The sequence below is a fragment of the Coloeus monedula genome, assembly GCF_965178545.1.
Source record: "Coloeus monedula genome assembly, chromosome: 5".
Classification (NCBI taxonomy): Eukaryota; Metazoa; Chordata; class Aves; order Passeriformes; family Corvidae; genus Coloeus; species Coloeus monedula.
In genome coordinates, this window is record NC_138785.1 from 22,395,964 (window position 1) to 22,414,801 (window position 18,838).

Here is an 18,838-nt window from a genome sequence, read left to right on the forward strand (position 1 = left end):
GTGTAACAGGAAAGTGTGCTACTCTATGAAATAGTGCTCAAGCAACCCTGGAATGGTTTGTCTTGCTCTAACTTTTACCCACCTTTCTGAATCATATCTGCTGTTGCTTGGGTTGGTTTTATGTCTCCCCAGGTTTAGGAGACTGCAGATGAAGCTTTCTTACCTCCTGCCCACCAACAAAACAGAATTCCGTGAACCCCTTTATATGCTTCAAAAGTTATCCTGTCAGCCTATCTATACAATACAGAAAGTAGAGCTGATATGGGACACAGGGAACTTTGTTTTCCTTACATCAAGATAAAAGATATGTAGAAGTAGAGGGGATACACCTGGAAAACTGACTTTTGAAAGACACATTTTTGTCTTCAGTAAATAACACTGTGGTCTTTACTTTTTAAGACTTTCTACATCGTCTGACAGATGTAGGTCTATCCACGTGTATATTAAGTCTGCTGTGTCTTATATGAGTTGTTTGAAAAGGGAAAACATATCCATAAATATTCCTCAGCATTTATTCCATAAGTATTGACAGATAGAAGCAGCGTTTCTTTCCAAAACTTACACCCAGTGGATTGGCATTACAGGCAGAGGGTTATTATCCACGGCACACAGTAATTTGCTGCAGTGCATAAATAGAAGTTAACTTGGAGCAGAGACATGAGTTTCTATTTCAAGGGGCGAAGCCCTGTGAGAAACTGGCAGGTGTGATGCGTCTGCATGCAGAACTCCATCCATTGCCACAGGCTTCTTCCTGAGTTAATGGTGGGCACTTGCAAAGGAAAGGAAAGGGAAGCTGGGGGGAGAAGAGCACTGTTGTCACGGGTTAGAAGAGCCGAAGGGCAGGAGCGGCGGTACCGGGCGGGTTTAGCGGCGGGCCCGGCCCGGCCCTGCCCGGCGCCGCCCGGGTGGTGGCGCTGCGGCACCGCCTCCGGCTCCCTCACGGCCCTGCCCGGGCCGCGCTCCGTGCTGCCGGTGCCTCGACGGGGAGGGCGCCCGGGGGCGGCCCGAGGCGGGGGGCTCTTGTCCCCGAAAAGTGCCCCGGGGGCGCCGGCAGTAGCCTTGCGGCTCCCCCCCGCCAAGCGCTCGCCATCCCCCCTCCGCCGGGGCCGGCGTTCCGGGGCAGCGGAGGGGGGAGCGCGGAGCCGTGCGCGGCCGCGGTGGTCACGCGGCGGCCGGGGGAGCGCCATTTCCCGGGAAACGGGGCGGGCCGCGCCGCTATGCCGCCGGGATAATGGCGGGGGCCAGCGCCGTGTCACCTCTTGTGTGCGCTTTCCAAAGAGGAGCCCGGGCGTGGCGAATGGGACACAGACCGCCATTGTGCCGGCGACACTTTAATCGCCCACACCTACAATATTCAACCTGCTGCCGGCAGCGGGGCAGCACCGGGGCGCACACCCCACCCGAGGGGACCGGGTGGTGGCCTCGCCGCCGTGTCACCAGGGCGAGGCTTTTGGGGGCACCTTCAGTGGCGTGGTGTGGGCTCGGCCAGCCCGGCTGGCTAGCGGTGCTCATCGAACACCAGCAGAGCAGGAGCCCCGAGCTGGGGGCACCCGACTCGCTGGGAGAGGTAGGAGAGAAATGCCCTCGTGTCCATCCCAGGCGGCTGTGCAGGGCACTCAAGGACCCGTGGGGACACCAGGGTTTTGTTCAGCAGCTTCGGCTGGACATTGCCTGCGTGCTGCCTTCCCATGGACGTTACCTCGTGCTCTCACAGGGGTGTGAAGGCACAGAGGCCTGTGGCAGAGAGAACTCCTCCTAGCGTGGATACAACACCTGTGCTGAAGCAAGAGGTGGGGTTTTCTGCCGCATGAACCTGGCAGGGTGAGATGCTGGTTCCTCCTGCCATAGCTCCCTCCAAAGCTGAGCCACTTGGGCTCTCACTGAGCTCATCTGTGGCCCCTGTCACATGAGGGCCATACACTCGGGCCTCTGCAGACTGTGGGTTCCTGATGAAAGCTCTCAAGCGCCTGGCCTCAGCAGGCCATCAGCTGTGTCTAGCCTAAACTTCTGCCTCAAGAGAGCTTTTGCTCATTGCAGATGAGCACTAGGTTTCACCCTTTGGGAATTTCTAAAACTTTTATGGAGGTCAAATCATCCTGCATGCCTGAAGAATAGAAATAATTACAAGTCTCTCTCCCTCTCCAGACCAATCCGCTCTGCAACTCAGGGGTGTACCAGAGGTCTTGATGCAGTCAGGGTTTTGCAAGCCTACTGCCACAGGAGAGCTGCTTCCCAAGAGCTACAGGACTGCAGCTGAGCATTGCTGCTTGAACAAAACCAATGAGGACACTGTCACAGGCACTGCAAACAATGCTCTGCTGAAGCTGTCTGATGTCTAATAGACTGGGAAGAGTTTTCTCATTTTCTTTGCATGGCTCAGAATTTTGAGGTGTCCCTAAAGTTTAATCCTCTTTAATGCTTAATTTTTGTGTATTTCTTTCTTTCTTAACCCCATGAAGGGAATGAAATAAAAATGGTTCTACTTCTTTAACAGGTAGAAATTCTTAAGACATCCGAATTTACAAGGTAGTGAACCAGCTGAAGATGTCTTCAGAAAGGTTTCTTTTCACAGCCTTTCACAGGGGTAGTTCCTGAAAGCTCTGTTTGTGCTGTGTTGTGTTGGAAATGGATTGTTCCTAGAAGCCCTGTGTTCTTTGCTGTCAGGGATTAAATGAGAGGATTTCCAATGAATGGCAAGGTACTACTTTTTCTTGGCTGACAAGGGTTTCTTGGGGAAATACTCTGCTCTCGGGGATTGATGTGAACTGCTGATCAGCACCAGACTGGGTCCATTCACTTGATTTTCTCCCCTTAGAGGAACCACTGTTCTCCACATTGTTTTGGCTTCTGTGACTGTAAATATTTACTCTTTACATTTTAGAGACGTTCCCTCCTCAGGAGACCTGCAAAGGTTCAGATTCCAGGCTGGCTTTTCCACAGCTAAGAAACCTCCTTCGGGGACTGGGCTGCCTGATTGCCCAGAGCTTTGTGGGTGATGGATGTGAGAACAGCAGACTGAAGGCCCAGTACAACTGAAGCAGCCCCCTACACTCACACGTTACTGCTCAAGTAATGCTGCTGTTGAGAGGCAAGGCAGATTGTTTCAAATGTTGATTTTTTTTCTTTTTTTCTCTTGCTTACATGTCAAATGTTATTTTTTCTCTCACTTGTTCACTTTTGTGTTACTACTATGCCACAGAGAGCCTGCAAGCTAAATTTTTCATTTATACACCAAGCCTATGACTAGAATGTTTTCCCAGAGCAAACCTTTGTAACTGTACTTTGTGCAGGGGCTAAAGTGACAGTGAAAAAGGGAATGCTGAGGTGATCAGTTAAAAATAATAAATCTAGTCCCAGCAAAGTTGGAGTAGTTACACTTCCTGGGCTCTTGTGCAAGAGAACTTGAGAGCAAGAGGAGGTGACCAGATGTGATTTGAAGGAAATATATTGTTTCTGTGGATGGATTGATGTTAATTCTCTGATCTTAAACTAAATGAAGTATCAATCATATGCTGTAAAACTGTTGATCACGGTGGTAATTTTCTTGCTTAAGTGATTTATATTAGTAAAACATATCAACTAGCAGCCTAATGAAAGCATGTTAGAAAACACTTGTTCACACAGCAGAGATGGTCATTAGTGTTCTCTTACTGCTCATTTCAGGAGTAATTAAAACGACGGACCTGTGGGTGGTGCCTGTGAGCATGCACAGGCCCTGCAGAATTGTTCGGGCTGCAAAGGATGAACAAGCTGCACCTGGAATAACATCATTGTTCAAAGTGTCCCACAGCTGAGAAGTCCCTCAGCTGTCCAAGACTTTGGTGGGACTGAAGGCATTTAGCAATTTTAGTGCAACCTCCTTGCCAAGCTGAGTGTAAAACAAAAAAGTGTTTAAAACTAAATGACTAAGGGAAAATTATTATGAGTGATGTTTCCTTGAATATGGAGCTTTTTATTTTTAAAATATGAATTAATGTCTCAGTAACATCTGTAGCCGTTTAAATAAATGGGCAAAATGTATGTAGGTACAAATTCCATAGAAAAGATTTCCAACTATATCACCAAGCTGAATTCATTATGCCTTACAATGGCCACAGGAGGTAGGCAAGTATTATTATACCAATGCTTTGCATTTCTCTTGGAGGCAGTGGAGGTACTTGCACTGGAATTAACTGTATACAGTTGCAAGTGTCCACAGGGTTAGCCCCAGAGCATAGATCTTTATGGAGGTAAATGTCACCAAGAAATGGGAATTAGTTTTATAAACCCTCCAAGAGCTGAAACAAATGACATTGGGTAAGTGTAAAAATCTGCCCAGGAAGATTGCTCTGCAGAAATGAGGGCACGTCTGCTTCGGCAGCAGCATGGTCCTGGTTGTCCTGAGTGGAAAGGGGCAGGTTTCAGAAATGTGATTTCCCACATTTCCAAATGCAGGGCTTTTGTATTCCCTGCAGTCATCCCTTTTAATGTGTATTTAAAACACTTTTGACGGTAAAGCATCAGACGCCGGTCATAGGAGGAGCCTAAGAAACATTTGCTGCTGGACCCTCTTCTGCTTTAAGCAATCTTGCTCTGAATAATGTAAGTATGAACACTTTATTTGGGTGAATAGTCTGAAGATGCAGAGACTGAAAATAATTCAGCTGTACATTGTCTTTTGTGTGTGTTGTTGCTCACTGTAGTAGCTTCTAGATGGGGTTTGCCATTCCAGGGTGCAGGTCAGCCACCGGGAGGGCAGAAATCCACCTTCCCTCCTCCTGCAGGAGGCCTGGGCAGGTTGCAGTTGAGATTCACTGAGGATTACCTGATCTCAGTGAGCAAGATTCACACCTTGGTCTCTATCCACTTGTGGGTTTTACTGCCTGAAGACTGGGGGAGGTACAAAGAGGGCTATGTGTCCCCCCCCATGCACTTTTCAAAAGAAAAGGAGGAAATGGGAGAACATGTGGGAAAAGTGGGGAAGGGGAAGAGAAGGAATAAAATACTTTCTGACCAGTGGCAGAGAAGCCATCTGATCTTGAAATGGAATTGAATGCAGAGTTAGACTGTTGAGTACAGTTAAACTTGAGGACTGACCCATGTGCTTTGTGTGCTTTCAAAATGTCTCTGGCTGTAATGATAGAGGAGGCTTTTTGCTCTCCCCCCTTTTGTAGCACATTTTCTGTAACACTAATATGTGCCTGACCCTGAGTTGCTGCCTTGGCCCTTAACCAGGCTGAGGGGGGAGGAAAGGAGGATGGGGGAAAATATGCATAAAGATACGGGGGTAAGTTCAGTTTGTTTTCCTCTGAAAGCTTTGACACTTGCTTAGAGCAGATTCATTTTCAAGGCTTCCTACATTCCTGCTATTGTACAGTAAGTGTTTCAGACCGGTGTGCCTGTGTTTCCGACTCCTGTGAAGTCCCCTTTGCTGCAGGGCGTGCCTCGAACCGCTTCAAAAGAACCAACTTCTACAAAAGAAAAAAAGAAACTCAAGTAGGCTTGAACATACAAAGAGAGGGAGAAGGGAAAGTGAAAAGGGCCGGGCAGTGTTGAATACAAAATGAGTTCAGCCAGCCCCAGGAGTTCTTCATCACTTACATTTATCTTATTCTGGGAGAGCAGAGCTAAACCCAGTGCTGACATAAACCACCCTTTGCCTTTGACTTTGACTCAGAGTGTGTGTGCACACAGCAGCTACAGGCATACAGAGAGTACTGGATTTCAGTGAAACATTTTTCCTCCTCTGAGCAGTGGTGTTGGTGGGGAAAATGCCTTTTTGTGTGTGTCCTTTCAAAGGCAAACTGTGGAGTGAGTCTCAGATGCCTCCAGTTTCAAAGCATGCATGCGCTCACAAAACACGCGCTTGAAAAATAAGCAGCTGTTAGTGTTTCCCAGCCGGGAAGTTTTCCCGTCCAAGGAGCACGCTGAGGTGTTAGGCTGATCTCCCCAGTGCTCCATACAGTTACTGAGGTACTGCTAAGGGAAGTCCCCAGCACCAGACAGCAGCCCTGGGCTATCCAGAGGCCTGGGCATCAGCCACCTTGCATCCACATGTGAGGCTAATGGGATGCTGCTCCCCTCTGTGCCCAGAGTCCAGTGGGTGGTTTGTGATTGCACCTGCTGTCAAGGAAGCCCAACAACCACACAGGCCACCAGCCTGGAGGGAGGTGTTTAAGACTTCAACACTGCACCAGCCTGGCTCTCCCCATGCTGGGAGCTTGCTAGGCTTCTGGAAAAGCGTGTCAGTGGCTGCTGCTTAGCAAAGCTCACGCTCATTTCCAAGCTTTGGCCCGCGGTCCTCGCAAGGAACAGCTCACAGCTGTGGCACCCGGCGCCCAAACGGGGAACACGGAGGCTTAACCCTGGGGATGAGAGCACAGCAGGGCTGCTGGCAAAGCACACCTGTGCCACGGGGACCTAGGGAGAGAGCACGTGGTGCCTGCAGACTGAAAGAGAAGCCGGGGGCTGAGAGTTTAGCCGGCAAACAGCACCATGCAGCACAGTGCAGAGGGCTTTTCCTCCTGATAATGATGGAAGCGTTTATTGAAGGGGGGGGGGGGGGTGTTAAACAATAGCAGGGTATAAAAGTTGTTACCAGATACAAATAGATGGTCTGGCAACTTTATGGATACTATACAGAAACAAGGTATTAACTTCTTCTCCTTGCCACCTTTCTTACTGAGTAAACACTTTCATCTTGGCGAGAAATGGACAACTTGTTTTGGGGGAATCTAGCAGCTTTTGCCTTTGAAGCATAATTGCCGGGGAAAAAAAAGAACAGTGGAGGTTTCCCTCAGTTTGTTTTTAAAGGAAGCAAACCATCAGCATCGTGTTTCCTCAATACCATCCAGTTGTTTGTGGAAGGTGGGCCCCAGGAGCCTGCCGCTTGCACCAAGCGTGCCCAGCCAGCTTCCTAAACTTGTGAGGCTGCTCATTCCATGTCACTGCCGCTCCGCTTTGAGCTGCTGGGCTCCCTCGCTCCCTCCTTGGCTTGCGAGTTATTCACTTTTGAAAAAACATATCTACCTCATACTGTGCCCATCACTTTGTTCTCCACACGCCTATTCACACGGGCAAACCTCCACTTCTCCTCTCCAGGCAGGCGGCGGTGGCGGGAGGGGAGGCAGCGCGGAAGGGAAGTTAAGATGCGTGCACGGAGCTATTTCCCTCTCCACCACCTTTGGCCAGCTATTGTTGGCCCAACAAAAGGACTCGCTCGCGGGGGATCGGGACCCTGCCGAAAACGTGGCAGCTCTGGGGGCAATGTGCTGTCCCGGCTGCAAACGCCACCGCTTCTCACCTACCGGGTCCTGCGTGGGCTTCCCGTGTGTCCCCGGCATTAATCGCTCTAAAACCGAGGGCATTGCCTCGGCGGCTCCGCAGCCGAACCCCCGCACAGCGGCGCCGCGCTCCCTGCACCGCCGCCCGCACCGCCTCGGGCGGGCAGCGCTCCGCACCGACAGCTCGGGCAGGCTCGCTGCGGCCGCAGCGAGAGCCGGACGGACCGACGGCTACTCGCGCCCGGCGCGGGGAAGCCACGGCGGGCAATTACCGGAGCCTCCGAGGTTTGGCCAGCGGCGGCTATATGGAAAAGCATGTTTCCCCAGGCGGGCGCGAGGGAGCGTCCTCAGAGAATGCGGCGGCGGGGACGGCCCGGTGCCACGGGGTGTCGGTTCCTTCTGTCGGCAGAGCCGCCCGCCGCTGCGCGGTGCGGGGCGCCGCGCCGTCGGGGCTCTTCCCGACACCCCCCGTTCGGCAGGCCCGGTGCGGGGCTCTCCCCGGCCCCCCGTTCAGCAGGCCCGCTCTGCCCGGCGCGGGGCGGACGCGCCGTCGGGGCGCTCCCGGGCACCCCCACCCAGTTCCGCCCCGCCGCGCGCGGGGAGCCCGCCCGGCGCGCGCCTGCCCGGGGCGGGGCGGGGCGGGGCCGCGCGTGCCGCCGGCCCGGGCTCACCCCCCCCGCCGCCGTCGGCAGCGGCCTCCGCTCCCCCCGCGCCCCGCGCGCCATTGGCTCCCCGCACGCGCCGGCCCCGCGCGCGCGCGCGCCATTGGCCGCGCCGACACGCGACCGGCGCGAGTGGAGGGCGTGCGGCGGGAGGGGTGGGGCGCGAGGGAGGGGAGGGAGGGGGAGGGGGGCGCGGGGGCGGGGGGGACCCCGGCGCGTGCCGCTCCTTAAAGGGGGGCGCGGGCCCGGCCGACACCGGAGCCGTCGGGGCGCCACGCGCGAGGCGGGGGCTGCGCGCGGCCCCATGGGCGCGCGGCGATAGAGCCATGAGCTTGCCGTGGGCAGAGCGCGCCCGGGAGCCGCCGGGGCCGCCCGAGCCGCCGCCGGGCCCGGAGCAGAGCGGCTGCGGCGGCTTCGCCCCGGGCTCGTGGCTCGGCGTGTGCTGCGCCGCCCGCCTGCCCGCCGCCGCCGCCTCGCCGCGCTACCTGCTGCCCGGGGAGGACGAGGAGGCGGCGGCGGCGGCGGAGGGCGGCGCGGCGCGGGGCGGCGGGAGCAGCCCCGGCGGGGCGCGGGGCGGCGGGCGGCCGCGGGGCGGCGGCGGCGGCCCCGGGCTGCGGGCGCAGGTGAGCGGCGTGCAGAAGCAGCGGCGGCTGGCGGCCAACGCGCGGGAGCGGCGGCGGATGCACGGGCTGAACCACGCCTTCGACCAGCTGCGCAATGTCATCCCCTCCTTCAACAACGACAAGAAGCTCTCCAAGTACGAGACGCTGCAGATGGCTCAGATCTACATCAGCGCCCTGGCCGAGCTACTGCACGGCCCCGCCGCCCCTCCCGACGCCCCCGGCAAGGCCGAGCACCGCGGGGCCCCCTTCGAGCCGCCCTGCGCCGCCGCAGGGGCTGGAGCGCCGCCGGGGCCACCGGCGCCGCCGCCGGGGCCGCCCAGAGCGTCGCCCCCCGGGCACGGCAGGACTCGCTTTCCCCCTCCGCCGGCCGCGGGGGGCTACTCGGTGCAGCTCGACCCGCTGCACTTCTCCTTTGCGGAGGGCGCCCTGATGGGACAGAGAGCCCCTTCCCCCGCCCTCCTCATGCCGCAGCCCGGGCAGCCGCCGCAGGAGAGGAGCAAGACGTCACCCCGGTCCCACAGGAGCGACGGGGAGTTCTCGCCCCGCTCCCACTACAGCGATTCGGATGAGGCCAGCTAAGGCAGGGGTGTCGTCCCTGGCTCCCCCCAAGGCCGCCCCTCGAAGCACAGACTCCGCCGTGGGGTGAGCAGCCGAACGCGGTGCCGCCACGGACGGCATCGGCTCCCCTCGGTCGCTTTGAAATCCACCCCTTCGTCTCCCACCCCGGCAGCCCCTGGTTTGTCCAGGGGGGATGGCTGTTAGCGAGTGACTGTACCCGCCCTGTCTCTCAGGGTCGGTTGGTTTGTTTTCATTTTTAGTTAACACTTCGAAAGTTTCTTTCGCCTAGAAGTCGTTGCCGTTCCCTCCTGCCAACACGCCACCTCGCAGCGCGGAGCCTGGCTCGCCCCGTCGGCGAGCAGGTGATGCGCAGGGAGAAAGCCTGGCCCCGCTGCCGGGGGTGCCGCGGTGCCGCCGGCGCCATCCCCACCCGGCCGTGAACCCGCCCTGACACCCCCGTCTTCCAGGACACCGATCCTGCCGTGGGTCGTATTGCTGTGGAAACACACACACACACACACACAAAGTCAATAACGCACCGTCTTAACCTGTAAATAGCGGAGAAAATTTGGATGTTCCTTAGAGCACCGTGTCGGCGTCTTTTGTGGGGTAAACTTGGCGCAAGCACTTTATCAGCGGCTGGAGATGCAGTTTCAAGAGGAAAGCAACTAACTGCCAATTGGAGACCAATATTTAATTAAGCCACTTAATCATAACGCTCTCTTAAAAACGAAACCAGTTTTGTCGTGTCAAACTTTTATGTCCGTTTTATCTTCCTTTTGTGGTAATAGGAAACGTATTTATTATGCAGTGTTTGCAATTCTTTCTGCTTCTCTCTTTTTTAAAAAAAAAAATCTTTTCTACAAGAATCGTTTATTTTGATTTTAGCAAAGCCAGCTGCCATTGTTTTATGTATTTTAATTTTAAAATTTTTTTTCAAATCAAATAAACGTGGGGGGAAAAAAAAAAACCAACAAAAAAAAACCCCAACCAAAACAAAATCAGCCTCAAAGCGTGGTCGGGTTCAACTTCTCTCCTCACCCTCCCGTCGCCGCGGTGGTGTGAAACTCCGCGGCGGTGGTGAGAGGTACAGAGGCGAGGGCGATACTCCGGGAAGCCGATGGGGCGCCCCGGCTGCTTGCAGAGGGACGGGCGGACCCCGGGGCCGGGGCGGGCTCTGCCCCGCGTGGAGCAGCACTCCCTCCGCTCCCTGCACCGCCGGGACCGTGTCCCGTTTCCGTCCCGCAGTTCCCAGCGGAGCCGGGATAATTGCAACAAGTGCAGGGTAAGGAGCTTGTCGCTGCTCTGTAGCGCCTGTCCCCGCACAACCGCTCGAGTCACATCATTCCCTTCTTCCCACCTCCTCCTCTAGTCGGGGACGCGACCGGATCTCCCCACGAAGCCTCCTCTGTATCAGCCGAGCAAAAAGGGCCGGGAGCGGGCGGGGAAGCCGGCGGGGTTTTGGGGACACGCGAGCAGCGCCGCGGGTCGCCGGGGGATCAGGATGTGGCCCCTGGGCTCGAGCTAAACCCGGACGGGAATGGGGGATTGGCTGATGCTTAGCCCAGCCTGCGCGTGACACCAGACCCGGGGCTAAACCGGAGCCGTGTCGGTGCCGAGGTCCCGCTGGGTTCATCAGGTGACACTGCGAGAGGGGTGTCGGAGAGGTGATCAGTTAACCAGGCGCCGCCGGGGGAGCGGCTCCCGCGGGATCGAAGCCCGTGAGGGTGTCGCTTTCCCCTGCAGAAACAAGGCACCTGCCCCCCCGGTAACCCCAGGCTGTCGCCCTGCCCTGCCCGCCGCCAGCACCCGCGGCCGCCGCCCGTACCTGCCGAAAGGGGGTACGGTCCCACAGGGTGGAAAGTTTATCGGGAGGGTCATTTCCCTTCCTATTAAAATGCCTGCTTTGTCGGGGTAGGTCAGCTTTGGTTACCGGCACTGATTTCTGGGTTGTGGAAGCCCGTCTCGCATCTTAGGGGGCACGCGAGGGATCCCATAAACGGGAGTGATGCGGCGGAGCACAAAACCACCGACTTTGGGGATGTTGTTTAGTTTATTTGGTTTAGTTTGGGGATGTACCCGGCGCGGGTACCCGTGACTGAGGTGCAGCACCCGCGGAGGGGTCCCGGGGGTGCCGGCCATGGGTTGAAGGGGTGCGTGCAGTCTCTCGCCGCCCCGCCGTCCCGGGCGCTGCTTCTGCGGCTGCGAACACGCGAGGTGGTGGAAAAGAGCGCATCAAAATCCTCCCCGCTCCCTCGGTCGGGTCCCTTCCCCCGACAGACGAGCGCAGCGCATGGCGCGGCTGGTGCTCGTAGCCTCAGCGCAGCGCTCGCCCTCTGAGGGGCTTTTTCTTCTTCTTTTTGTTTTTCTTTTTTTTCTTTTTTTTTTTTAACTCTTCTTTGAAAGAGATACCCAGCCGCATTCCCATTTTAAGGTTCAGCTATAGAGTTTGCATAACAACCGCTTGGCAGCCCCCCTCTCTTGCACTCCGTTAACAAGCTGTAACGTATAGCTGCAGGTTGCTATAATCTCATTAATATTTTGGAAACTTGAACATTGAGTATTTCAGACCGCTCATTCCCCATATGCCAGGCCACTCCCGCTATGCTGGCTGGTTCCTTTCTCTCCATTATTAGCAATTAGCTCCTACCTTCCAAAGTCAGCTCCAAGTATCCAAGATACTAGCAAAGGAATCAACTATGTGTTGCAAGCTAAGCATGCTTAATATCTCCCAAACAAACAAAGAGACAACATTTCTTTAAGTAATGAAGATGGATAAATCGCTTTATTGAGCTTGCGACAGTGTTTGTTTTGATAGACTACCGCAAAGTTTTTTAACAAGAGCGGGGACGCGCACCAGCCCCTGGAAGCAGTCTCGCCCGGTTTGCTTCGTGGGGTTTTATCATCCTAAACGGGCTTTTATTTGAAAAGGGCGAGTCAGAAGCGCACTATCCGAGCGTTAAATTTTGGCTGAGCGCTAGCTGTCCTCCGGGGTGTGCGAAACGACCGCGGCGGCTCGGGGGGCTTGGGGAGGCGGTCGCCTTTGTGCGAGGCTCACGGCGGCTCCGCTGACTTTTGAGCCTGGGTCGCCCGATGAAGAACGGCCGCGGGCTCCGCTGCGAGGCTCTACCCGGCCGTCCCGGCGGCGGGGGTTTCGTGGGGACGGAGCGGGACGAGGCGCGGTGGTGGCGGGGCCGTGGCGCATCTCTGCCGTGCAGCTCTCCGGCTGCTGTTTGCTCAACCTCTGGCCTCGGGGAGGGTGGAGGAAGGGAAGGGGGAGAAAGGGTTAAACCCAGGGAGGGGAGACCAGAAAAGCGCAGGAACCACGGGGGGGGTTAAGGGGGGAGCTGGCCGTGGGGCCAGTGTTTCTTAATTAGAGCGGGGCGGACAATGCTTTGGGGCGGACAATGAGGGGGGGGACAGGGGGGGCTGGAGGGCGGAGGGGGGGTCTGGCCTCGCTCCCGGCCGCGGTGCGCCGTGTCTGGAGCGGAGCACGCGTTGTCAGCTGGTGAGCGCAGCGGCCTTTCAGGCGGCTCCCCAGGGAGCTGCGCGCCCGCGGTGAGCTCCATCGTCACCCCCTCCCCTCCATCATCATCATCATCGGCCTCCTCCTCCTCGGCGGCCCCCCACCCCAGCCGAGCACAACAGCCAGCATTCAAGCCCCCTTCCCTCCCTCCCCTCGCACAACAGCAGCGCAGTGGCAGCCACGCCACCTCCCAGCAACCAGCAGCACGCGAGGGCACCGCCGGGGCACCTGAAAGAGTCAAAGCCAAAGAAAGGGAGACAAAGGAGGAGAAAAAGATACGCAGGAACGGCCCAGCGTGTCTGCTCCGACAGTGCGGAGAGGCAGGCGCCCACAGAGGGACGGGCGAGCCCACGCGGAGGCCGGCACGGCCGGGCGTGCACACGCGTGGCCGCCTGCACACACGTGCACTCGCTCACAGGGGTCCGAGCCGCTGCAGCAGCGATGGACACACGTAGAAATCCCTCTCTCCGTGCAGGAGCAGAGGGAAGCGCCCCGGAAACTTTCCGCCCCACAGCCCCGTCCCCGCATGGAGCAGCTCCCGGCTTGTGATTCCCTGTGCGCCCCTGACTACCGAGGCCCCACCTCTGACACTGCCACCCACGGGCACCGATGCCGGTACCCGGCAGGAGCCGACCTGGTGTCTGGTCACCCGTTGTCGCGTGTGCCCGTGACGGGCTTATCCGGGAGAGAAAAGTGCGCGGAAAGTGGCGAGGGATCCGCTTGTGCGTGGGTGAGGGGGACCCTGCCGGCCCCGCGTGGGAAGCATCCTCTCCGCGGGCCAGCCAGGCTGGAGCGAGGAGCTGCCGGCGCACCGCGGGGGACAAGAGGACAAAGTTTTCCGCCCCTAGCCAAGTGCTTGCAACGCGGAAGGGGCTTTGCTCGGGGCTGTGTGTCCGCCGGGGCCGGGGCTGGGGCGCACGACCGGCTGAGCTCCCGGAGCTGGGCTGGGGCCTCGGAAAACCACATGCTGCCCTGCCGCCACCCCCTGTTAACTTCAGGCGGACTCTCTCTAAGGACGTTTTCCAGAGCTGCTGCACCCCCGGCAGTGGATGGGAGCGCGGCTCCGCGGGCTGCGCTGCACCTGTGCGCTGGGTGCGCTGATCATGTGCGGTGTGTGCGCTGCCGCCGCTGGCCATTTCCAGGCTGCCCAGAGCGGGGCAGACAGAGAGGCCTCTTCTGTAGTGCTATCGAATGGCTCGGGATGCCTTCGGGAGCCCAGCCAAGGCGTGTCAAAGGCGGTTTGAGCGGTGAAGCATTTAAACGCTACAATGGGTGACTTTCTGGCGTGTGCTTTTCTCCCTCCCCGCTTAGGCCCGGGAGGAGGGAGCAGGCATTTTTACTGAGCTGCTCCGGGGATGGATGCGACACCCGCAGCCCCCCAGCCCGGGGCCGCAGCCCCCCAGCCCGGGGCCGCAGCCAGGCTCTTCCCCGCGGGGCGCCAGCGGCGGAGCTGCCGCCTCTGCCCCGTCAGGCAGCGGGGAGGGGGGACAGCTCGGGTCTTCTGCCGCTCCCCGCAGCTTTTCGCTCCCAGTTCGGTTTAACAGAGGTTGCTGGGGGCGGGGAGGTGCCGGCCCGTCGCACCCGCTGCAGCGCGGAGCGCAGCTGGAACTTGGGATGGGAGCTTGTGCAGCGCGGGGATGGGCTCTCGGTAGTGCTGACAGGGAAGGCGAGATTTGGGGATGAGAAAGCAAATCCCCTCCGTTTCTGAAGAGATTTCTTTTTGTATTTCACCCCGGTTTTTTTCCCCCGTGTGTTTTGTTGTTTGTTTTTTGTTGGGTTGGTTTTCTTTTTCTTCCCCTTCTTCCCCTGCTCTACCCTCTCTGATGTCTTCTTATCTTTCTTTCCCGGTGTCTTGCAGCGGCCACCCCTTTTCCCTCGCTCAACTCCGAGGCGCGCTGCCGCCGCCGGGGTGCCCGGGAGAGAGGCGGGCGGCGGCGCGCACCCGCGGGCGAGCGGGGCTGCAGCACTTTTGTGGGGCGGTTAATCAATGGCACATCAGCGAGACAGCGCATCAGCCCATCTGCTTGATATATATTCAGAAGGGCTCCAGCCCTTTTGAAGTCTAATTTCTTCCCCGGGAGAACGCGCCGGGTAATTTACCATCATTTCCCAGGCAGGGCGGCCAGCGGGTTAACCCTTTCCCCAAGCGCTGCCGCCGCGGGTTTTCCTCCCGAGTGAGCAGCTTTGAATGCCTCAGCGCCTCGCTGCAAACTTGTAAAAGTGCCTCTTTAATGGTACGTGACTCGCTGAAACAGGACACCCGGCCCACCGGCGCGGTAAACCCCTCTTCGGCTTGTCAGATTGGTGTTTAAAAGACCTGCTCGGGACAAGCAAATCCCTCGACCCTACCGGGTCAGCTCGTATCATTTCAGCTCCAACCACCCACTGATATTTTTGTGTTTCAACATCTTCGGCCTTGGGGGGCTTTTTTTTTGTTCCCATCCGACTCTCAGAAACGCAGTTTTATCCAGAAGCAGGAGCCAGGATGGAAAGCGAGCAGCGCATCACGTACGGGCTGAGGTGTGACACTACACTGCGCTGCAAAATCCTCTGGCTCAGAGGGTGGCAGAGCCCGGCAGGTGCGGGGGGACGGGACGGACAGCACGTCGCCCCCCGGCCTGCGGGACCCCGGCACGCGTGGGAGATGCGCGGGCAGCGCGGGCCCCGTCACCGCTGCTGTGGCGGGACGCGCCGGGAGGTGGCCCGTCCCTCTACCCCGTCCGGGGCCGATGAGCCCGGGCAGGATGCCGAGCCTGCACCCAGCAGCCCGGCACCTCTGAGATGCGCCCCGCAACGAGCAAGCGGAGCTATCGGAATTGCGTACCCGGACAGGGGAAAGCGTTTGACTCTGCAAGTTTCTGAACTTTTATTTGTTTTCTCTGCTCCCTTCCTCCTCCAAAGGCTCTGCAAAGCCGGGAGATGCCCGGACCGCCGACGTGCACTGACTGAACTCTGGTTCAGGGCACACGCTGAATAAGCTCGAGACCGTTGAGCGGCATCACCTGCTTCCCATAAACCCCAAAAGCAAACCCCGGGGACCGGCCGGAGCCGCCGCCGTGCCCTCAGTCCCCACCTGCACCTCGCTTATCTACAGTCAACATTTTTATCCTGCCCGAGAAAGGTTCCTGCTCTCTCCCGGCTCCGGGGCGGCATCCGCGACCAGCAGCTACACCCCGCTCCCCCTTCCCTGCCAGCTGGGGCCGCCCCCACTTCTCCTGGGAGCAGTGCGAGGAGATCGGCTTATTTATTTATTTATTTATTTATTCATTTATTCATTTATTAAATCCACCGGCCCAGCTTCTGTAAGAGCCGTGCATGACAATGTCTCCTACAATATCTCTTCTCTGAAGTCTCCTTCAAAAAAGGAGGAGTGTGGTGCATTTATTTTTTGGGGGTTTTTAACACAGAGAAGATAGTTCTGCCTAAACATTTTGTGGCTGGTGAGGCTGGGAGAAGCTTTGCTGTTATTCCACTGGAGCGGGAGTGGGCTGTCCACAGGGTCAGAGCAAAGAGGGAAGGCAGGGGAAGCAGGGATCCCTTTCAGAGCGGGGAGGGGGCTCTTTCATACTCCATTTTGGAAAGCAATGAAAAGGGGGATAAGTGCTTCCACACAGCTTGTCTGCTTTGGATTTCAGTTGCTGTGGGTGAAAGTAACTTTAGTATTTGCTTTGTATTAGCCACAGTTTACATTATTTTATTTTTCTCATGCAAGTACTAATGCTGAACTAAGGGCTGGTGTTACATGAAGGTCCCTCAAAATGCCGACTGTAAACAAGCTGTGATGATTTGTGGTAGGACTGCACAACCATCCTACAGACATGTAAAGATGGGAGCTTGCCTAGGGCTAATTTAGGCACTACTTACAGTTCTCAGTCTCTGATCTTCTCCTCTGGCCTGAGGAGGAATTATCCTGCCTGTGGAGAAGGACCCGAGGCCCAGCAATGTTAAGTGGCTTGCTGTGGACAACAGGAGCCCAGGGCCACAGGTGGGGCATGAGCCCAGGATGTGTGCCACCACTTTCTCACACAACACACTTTATTCCAGTTGCTTCAAAAGTATTTCCAGTTGCAAGACTTTGCTCAAAGCAAAGGACATTCAACCAGGGGCTGTCTTTACACTTCCAGAGATGTTTCACCAAGGTTTTTGGTAGTGTCATCCTTTCCAAAGCCCAAGGAAGCAGCTTGTTTTGCCCCCAGCTGTAGCCTGTTATTTAGGGTGGGTCAAGAGGGAGGGAGAGGTGGAATTTTCTGATACATGATAAAGCTGAGCAGCATTTTGGGAAGGATGGTGAGTGGATGCAGGCTTTTGCAAGCAAAGTGATTCTCCTGATTCATAGCTTGTTCCCTCATTAAGTTTGAATCTGTTCCTGCTGGAGCTTTCCCACTGGGATGGGTGAGAACATGGCTGTGAGGTAGTTTTCCAGGGCATGTGAGACTCTAAAGCACAGTCTGATGTGCAGAATATGCAGTACCTCCCAGCCTCGGTCACCTCTCAGGTAGGAAGAATATCTCTTATTTTTCTGAAGTTAGCAGTTTGTAGCAATGTTTGTAGTGACGATGTGATAAATGCAGCCTGAACTACATTGTTATGTTTCATCACTTACCAGAATGTCTTGCAAAAACACTCTCACAGCAAATTTTTGTGTGGTTTATATTTGATTGTTGAAAGATTTCTGGACTAAATCAATTATGCTTGTATTACTTGGCTATCAAGGCATTCAATTAATTCTCTTTCCTGCCCTACAGTTTGGTGGCTTCCTCTTTGCATTGCAAAGCTTTTTCTGAAAAAATCTTTTTCTGAAAGCTTTTTCTTTAAAAAACGTGAGTCTGTTTTTCCTTCCTTTCAAGGAAGGAAAGGCTCTGAATTGCATAGGGTTCCCAGGGTTTTCATGTTGGGAAAGAGTGAAAGCTTGGGAGCATTGCTGATTGTAACTTTGGGGTTAAGAAGTAATGGGGTTACACACACCAAGTGAGGTAAAGGATATTAACCTTTGCATATCCCAGGCTAAACAAGAGCTTAGAAAGTAGTTCATAGCTTTTCCCCTGGTATTCCCACCCCCCGAGCAAGTGACATCTGGAAAGGATATTTCTATATTTGGTTTCCCTTTGTTTTTCTAAATAACTGAGAAGTGTAAATAGAAGAGCATCTTCTAACTGAAAACAATGGGTCTAAACTTACCTTAGAGCTGCTGTGGTCATAATTTCAAGCATGCTTAAACCAGGAACAAGAAAAAAAATATTCCCCAAAATAGAAATAAAAATTAAAGTGTTTTGGTCTTCTGAAGCCAGGCTTTTGGTCTTCAAAAGCTGCTGAGTGTTCAGAGGTTTTCTGTGGCAGTTGGATGCTTAGCAGGGAAGGAAAACTTGGACTCTTATTGGAATACTGAAGTGGTATCTGTGGGTGCGTTTTGCAGTTGTACTTATTATCCTTGCACACCTTGAATAGTATTTGTGGAGCTGCTGTAGGGAACTGACCTGGAGATTCCTGAAATAGATGGTGGTGCAGAATCAGGGCCTCCACACAGGGTCAGCAAGCAAAAACTGAATAAGGCTCTCCGGAGTCTGCAGGAAACATTTGGAACAAATAACTTGATGTCATCTTTTGGCAGACCTTTAATTTGTTTATTCAAATAAAAACCCAACAGACTATCAAAGATGAGAACTTTTTTTTTCCTTCTTGAATTGATCTATTTTGATGGATCTTCTTGATTTTTCAATACTTCAAATCTGAGAAATGTAAAAACGTAAGTTTCAAGATGTTTGCTCTACTTTTGGAGCTTTTTGAAAAATTATTGGAAGTGTCAGAGGTTCCATTTCAGCTTTTCTATTGCCTGAAAAAAATTAAGAATATATTCTAATTCATTTTTTCCCTCTCATTCCTATCAAACAAAATCAAACCACTCTTGCCAGCCTCTCCTGTTTGTCCTGATATCCAGTCTGTAGGTATTACACCTGCCGTGTTTTCTGCTATCACATAAAATTCATACCCTGTGAATGGCTCTAGATCAGTGACTGCTCCATGGTGAAGCCCAGGGCATTTTCATTAGGAGACTCTGCAACTCTGGGAAAACGGAGCCATCAGCCTTTGGAAAGTATGGATTTCATGAGGAAGAAAGTTTCCTGCTGGGTTTTAATTTTTTTTTTTTCGTGCAAAATTCATATTTTATAAGTATGCCTAGAGGAAAAAAAGGAAGCCAGCAAAATTGGC

General features: G+C 55.3%; 1 protein-coding gene across 1 annotated transcript; it reads left to right on the forward strand.

The window, feature by feature from the left end:
* Positions 1-8,250: 8,250 nt before the first annotated feature.
* ATOH1 (atonal bHLH transcription factor 1) lies at positions 8,251-9,126 on the forward strand (the record flags this gene model as incomplete). Its single annotated transcript, XM_082281796.1, has 1 exon — positions 8,251-9,126. One exon carries the CDS (start codon positions 8,251-8,253, stop codon positions 9,124-9,126), a length of 876 nt encoding a protein of 291 aa, XP_082137922.1.
* Between the last annotated feature and the right edge of the window lie 9,712 nt (positions 9,127-18,838).